General features: G+C 44.1%; 1 protein-coding gene across 1 annotated transcript in view; it reads right to left on the reverse strand.

Moving 5' to 3' along the window:
* Positions 1-6957, reverse strand: part of LOC112078214 (ras GTPase-activating protein 3-like) — a 14940-nt gene extending 7983 nt beyond the window's left edge. Inside the window, 3 exon segments of the mRNA XM_070441983.1 lie at positions 4429-4647; positions 6582-6674; positions 6952-6957. Of these exon segments, the coding sequence (XP_070298084.1) occupies positions 4429-4647; positions 6582-6674; positions 6952-6957 (318 nt within the window).
* Between the last annotated feature and the right edge of the window lie 305 nt (positions 6958-7262).

A 7262-nucleotide genomic window follows, 5' to 3' on the forward strand; every position in this document is an offset into this window, starting at 1 on the left:
TTCCCCCAGTACTTTTCCAGGTGTTTCCAGCCTACTTTTCCCAGTTCTTTTCCAGTGGTCCAGTCTACTGTTCTCCAGTACTTTTCAGGTGTGTCCAGCCTACTGTTCTCCAGTACTTTCCAGTGTATCCAGCCTACTTTTCCCCAGTTCTTTTCCAGGTGTTTCCAGCCTACTGTTCTCCAGTACTTTTCCGGTGTTTCAGCCTACTGTTCTCCAGTACTTTCCAGTGTGTCCAGCCTACTTTCTCCAGTACTTTTCCAGGTTTTCCAGCCTACTGTCTCCAGTACGCACACACAGACACACACACACACAGCACACACAACAACACAAACACAAACACAAACACAGACACAACACACACACACACAGACACAACCACAGACAACACACACACACACAGACACGCACACACACAGACACAACACCAACACACACACACACACACACACACCACACCACACACACACACACCACACACACCACACACACAACACACACACACACACACACACACACACACACACACACCACACACCACACACACACACACACACACAGAGACAGAGACACACAGCGTTTTGTCTGGTGTCTGATGCAGTACCTTGTTTCTCCAGGTGAGGGCGCTCTCTGCAGAATCCCTATAGAGAGAACATCCTGGCTTAGAAGACTGGAGAAGAGTCATTCAAGATGAAGAACGTAAGACAACAAACCACCAAACACCAACTGCCAAAACACAACTGCCAAAAACACCAACTACCAACACCAACTGCCAAACACCCAACTGCCAAAACACCAACTGCAAACCCACCATGCCAAAACACCAACTGCCAAAACACAACTACAAACACCAAACACCACTACCAAACACCAACTGCCAAACACCCAACTACCAAACACACCAGCCTACCAAACACCAACTGCCAAACACCAATACCAAACACCAACTGCCAAACACCAACTGCCAAAAACACCAACTGCCAAACCACAACTACCAAACACCAACTACCAAACACCAACTGCCAAACCCAACTGCCAAAACACCAACTACAAACACTACTGCCAAACACCAACTACCAAACACCAACTACCAAACACCAGCTACCAAACACCACTGCCAAACACCAACTACCAAAACACCAACTGCCAAACACCACTGCCAAAACACCAACTACCAAAACACCTACTGCCAAACACCAACGTACCAAACACCAACTACCAAACACCAACTACCAAACACCAACTACAAACCAACTACAAACACCAACTCCAAACACCAACTACCAAACACCAACTGCCAAAACACCAACTACCAAACACCAACTGCCAAACACCAACTACCAAACACCAACTGCCAAAACACCAACTACCCAAACACCTACTGCCAAACACCAACTACCAAACCCCAGCTACCAAACACCAACTGCCAAACACCAACTACCAACACCAGCTACCAAACACAAACTGCCAAACACCAACTACCAAACACCAAACTACCAAACACCAACTCCAAACACCCAACTGCCAAACACCAACTGCCAAACACCAACTACCAAACACCAACTGGCAAACACCAAACCACCAACTACAAACCAACACCAATGCCAAACACCAACTACCAACACCACCTACCAAACACCAACTCAAACACCAACTACCAAACACCTACTCCCAACACCAACTACCAAACACCAACTACCAAACACCAACTGCCAAACACCAATGCCAAACACCAACTGCCAAACACCAACTACCAAACACCAAACTGCCAAACCCAACTGCCAAACACCAACTGCCAAACACCAACTGCCAAACACTAACTACCAAACACCAACTACCAAACACCAACTGCCAAACACCAACTACCAAAACACCACTGCCAAACACCAACTACCAGGGTATTAATGACATTATGAGTTCTAAACAACTTAGCAGTCCAGACTCTAGATAGTATGACTGTTATGAGTCTAAAACAGCGCGTCCCAGACTCTAGATAGTATTGACTGTTATGAGTCTAAAACACGGTCCCGACTCTAATAGTATTGACTGTTATGAGTCTAAACGCGGTCCAGACTCTAGATAGTATTGACTGTTATGAGCTAAACAGCGTCCAGACTCTATAGTATTGACTGTTATGAGTCTAAAACAGCGGTCCAGACTCTAGATAGTATTGACTGTTATGAGTCTAAACAGCGTCCAGACTCTAAGATAGTATTGACTGTTAAGAGTCTAAACAGCAGTCCAGACTCAGATAGTATTTGACTGTTATGAGTCTAAACAGCGGTCCAGACTCTAGATAGTATTGACTGTTAAGAGTCTAAACAGCAGTCCAGACTCTAGATAGTATTGACTGTTATGAGTCTAAACAGCGGGTCCAGACTCTAGATAGTATTGACTGTTATGAGTCTAAACAGCGTCCAGACTCTAGATAGTATTGACTGTTTATGAGTCTAAACAGCAGTCCAGACTCTAGATAGTATTGACTGTTATGAGTCTAAACAGCGGTCCAGACTCTAGATATATTGACTGTTATGATCTAAACAACGGGTCCCGACTCTAGATAGTATTGACTGTAGATCTATGTAGATGGGACATGGTGTTCCAGACTCTAGATAGTATTGACTGTAGATCTATGTAGATGGGACATGGTGTTCCAACTCTAGATAGTATTGACTGTAGGTCTATGTAGATGGGACATGGTGTTCCAGACTCTAGATAGTATTGACTGTAGATCTATGTAGATGGACATGGTGTTCCAGACTCTAGATAGTATTGACTGTAGGTCTATGTAGATGGGACATGGTGTTTCCAGACTCTAGATAGTATTGACTGTAGATCTATGTAGATGGACATGTGTTCCAGACTCTAGATAGTATTGACTGTAGATCTATGTAGATGGGACATGGTGTTCCAGACTCTAGATAGTATTGACTGTAGATCTATGTAGATGGACATGGTGTTCCAGACTCTAGATAGTATTGACTGTAGATCTATGTAGATGGGACATGGTGTTCCAGACTCTAATAGTATTGACTGTAGATCTATGTAGATGGGACATGGTGTTCCAGACTCTAGTATAGTATGACTGTAGATCTATGTAGATGGGACATGGTGTCCAACTCTAATAGTATTGACTGTGTAGGTCTATGTATAGGGACATGGTTTCCAGGACTGTCTGGAAGGACCGCTGTCGCTGCAGGAGTTAGAGACAGAGACCCGAGGAAGGTTCATACACTGCTGGTTGTAACATGTTCCTCTCTCCCTCCTCCTCCGCCCCTAGATGTCCCCCTGGATGTTCCAGGTAATCAGAGAGGGCTAATATCTGTGTACTCTCCTCTCAATTCAGTGGGCCTCCTCTCAATTCAGTGGGCCTCCTCTCAATTCAGTGGGCCGCCTTCTCAATTCAGTGGGCCTCTCTCAATTCAGTGGGCCTCCTCTCAATTCAGTGGGCCGCCTCTCAATTCATGGGCTCCTCTCAAATTCAGTGGGCCTCCTCTCAATTCAGGGGCCTCCTCTCAATTCATGGGCCTCTCTCAATAGGGCCTCCTCTCAATTCAGGGGCCTCTCTCATGGGCTCCTCTCAATTCAGTGCGCTCTCAATTCAGTGGGCCTCCTCTCAATTCACAGGGCCTCCTCTCAATTCATGTGGCCTCCTCTCAATTCAGTGGGCCGCCTCTCAATTCAGTTGGCCTCCTCTCAATTCAGGCCTCCTTCTCAATTCAGTGGGCCGCCTCTCATTCATGGGCCTCCTCTCAATTCAGTGGGCCTCCTCTCAATTCAGTGGCCTTTATTGGCACGGAAAACATGTGTTTACATTCCAAAGGAAGTGAAATAAACAATAAACAAAAGTGAAAAGACACAAACAACATCAACAACAAACTATTAGAATTTAACAATAAATAAATATATATATATTATTATATATATATATATGCACTTAAAAAATTTTTTTTAAATATAGACATTTCAATCATTTTATCAACGTGTAAATAGTTGTAGTATGAATAGTAGGGGAAGATAAATAAACATAAATATATAAAATAAACAGATATATTGGTGGTATTTACCATTTGTTTGTGTTCCACTGGTTTCCCTATTGTCATGCAACAGGCCACACGATCTTGCTGCTGTGATTTTACATTGTGGTATTTCACCCGTGATAAAATGGGAGTTTTCTAATTATTGTGGGTCTGTGTAATCTGAGGAAATAATGTCCTTCTAATATGGTCATACATTGGGCAGGAGTTAGGAAGTGCAGCTCAGTTTCCACCTCATTTTTGGGCAGTTGCACATACCTGTCTCTCTTTTTGAGAGCCATGTCTGCCTACGGCGGCCTTTCTCAATAGCAAGGCTATGCTCACTGAGTCTGTACATAGTTCAAACTCTCTCTAGTATCACTATTTCATACGATTAAAGACAACAACAACACACAGATCTTGAGCACACTGACAGACCAGACATAGAACCAGCTCTGACAACCCGTAGAAGAGCCCCCACAAACATTCCGTCGTTACCTTTGGTTTTGTGGTAGGTAAACTCGTGGTTAGTGAGGCGAAACCATCTCTTCTTGAAGTTCTTTATCCCAAAACGTTTCCTCCCCTGGGCTCGCTTGATCATGAACCTGGAGAGAGGAAGGAAACGAGTGACTGACTGAAGGAGGGACAGATCGCCAGGAGAGATAATCAGACAGAGATAATCAGACAGAGATGATCAGACAGAGATGATCAGACAGAGATAATCAGACAGAGATAATAGACAGAGATCGATGTAAACAGACTGAGATGATCAGACAGAGATCGAGTACATCAGAGATCAGACGAGTGAGATGAATGACAGACAGAGATGATATGACAGAGATACTGAGACAGAAGATGATAACAGAGTACAGAGATAATCAGACAGAGATAATCAAGCAGAGATAATCAGACAGAAGATGATCAGACAGAGATAAATCAGACAGAATCGCCAGGAAGATATCAGACAGAGATAAATCAGACAGAGATAATCAGACGAGATGAATCAGACAGAGATGATCAGACAGAGATGATCAGCCAGAGATGATCAGACAGAGATGATCAGACTGAGATAATCAGACTGAGATAATCAGACAGAGATGATCAGACCAGAGATGATCAGAACAGAGAATATCAGACAGAGATAATCAGACAGAGATAATCAGACAGAGATAATCAGACAGAGATGATTCAGACAGAGATGATCAGACAGAGATAACTCAGACAGAGATAATCAGACATAGATAATCAGACAGAGATAATCAGACAGAGTAATCAGAAGAGATATCAGACTGAGACTGAGATAGAGATGATCGACAGAAATAATCCGACAGAGATAATAGACAGAGATGATCAGACAGAGATAATCAGACAGAGATATCAGACAGAGATGATAGCAGAGATGATCAGACAGAGATGATCAGACAGAGATGATCAGTACAGAAATAATTCAGACAGAGATAATCAGACAGAGATAATCAGACTGAGATAATCAGACAGAGATGATCACACAGAGATGATAGAACAGAATAATCAGACAGAGATAACAGACAGAGATAATCAGAAGAGATAATCAGACAGAGATGATAGACAGAAATAATACAGACAGAGATAATTCAGACAGGATATCAGACAGAGATAATCAGACAGAGATAATCAGACAGAGATAATCAGACAGGATAATCAGACGAGATAATCAGACAGAGATAATCAGACAGAGATTAGACAGAGATGATATCAGACAGAGATAATCAGACAGAATAATCAGAACAGGATAATCAGACAGAGATGATCAGACAGAGATGATCAGACAGAGAGAGTCAGACAGAGAGGATCAGAAGAGAGGATCAGACAGAGATAATCAGACAGAGATAATCAGACAGAGATAATCAAGACAGAGATAACAGACAGAGATAATCAGACGAGATATATCAGACAGAGATGATCAGACATGAGATGATCAGACAGAGATGAATAGACAGAGATGATCAGACAGAGATAATCAGACAGAGAATAATCAGACAGAGAAACAGGTGAAGACAGACAGTAGTGAGTCTGGGCCTGATCAATACTACTAGTAGAGATACCAGTTATATAGGTGGTAGTGAGTCTGGGGCTGATCATACTACTGTAGAGATACCAGGTTATATAAGGTTCAGTTAGTGATTAGTTTCTCTCTTACCCTAACCCCTCAGTGTTACCCCTGTGGTTCTTCTCTCTTACCCTAACCCCTCAGTGTTACCCATGTGTTCTCTCTCTCTTACCGCCTAGTGTTACCCTGGTTCTCTCTCTTACCTAACCCCTCAGTGTTACCCCTGTGTTTCTCTCTCTTACCCACCCCTCAGTGTTACACCTGTGTTCTCTCTCTCTTACTCCTTAACCCCCTCATGTTACCTGTGTTTTCTCTTACCCTAACTCAGTGTTACTCCGTGTGTTTCTCTCTCTCACCCCTCAGTGTTACCCCTGTGTTCTCTCTCTTACCCTAACCACTCAGTGTTACTCCCTGTTTCTTCTCTCATCCTCAGTGTTACTCCTGTATTCTCTCTCTTTACCCTAACCCCTCAGTGTTACCACCCTGTGTTTCTCTCTCTTACCCTCTTTCAGCATGATTGGAGTCTCGATACTCTTCTGGTCATTCCCTGACGACGAGATCAGGTCCAGGAACTAAACAGACAGACAACACACAGAGAGGGCGCATCTCAAATTTAATTTTACATTTTAAGTCAATTTTAGTCGACTCTTTCCTAGAACGCTTACAATAGCAATTAGGGTTACAGTGCCTTGCTCAAGGGCACATCGGCAGTTTTTCCACCTAGTCATTCTCGGATCGAACCAGTGACCTTCAACTACTGGCCCAACGCTCTTAAACTGCTGGCTACCTATGCCAAGTCACCTCATTCCTATGCAGTGCACTACTTCTGACAGAGCCTAGGCAACATACTCCCATGCTGACTGTCAACACGGGGCTCCCCAGGGGTGGTGTGCTTAGCCCCCTCCTGTGACCCTGTTTACCCACAACTCTGTGGCCACGCTGATTCAACGCGGGCCCCAGGGGTGTGTGCTTATCCCCTCTCCGTGACCCTGTTTACCACAACTCTGTGGCACGCTGACTCTCAACGCGGGGGCCCAGGGGTGTGTGCTTAGCCCCTCCTGTGACCCCTTTTTACCCACAACTCTGTGGCACGCACGACTCCAACCCATCGTCAAATTTGCTTGACGCACGACGGTGGTAGGACTCTGCTCACCGACAGC

This window comes from Salvelinus sp. IW2-2015, unplaced genomic scaffold (assembly GCF_002910315.2).
Source record: "Salvelinus sp. IW2-2015 unplaced genomic scaffold, ASM291031v2 Un_scaffold5397, whole genome shotgun sequence".
Taxonomy (NCBI): domain Eukaryota; kingdom Metazoa; phylum Chordata; class Actinopteri; order Salmoniformes; family Salmonidae; genus Salvelinus; species Salvelinus sp. IW2-2015.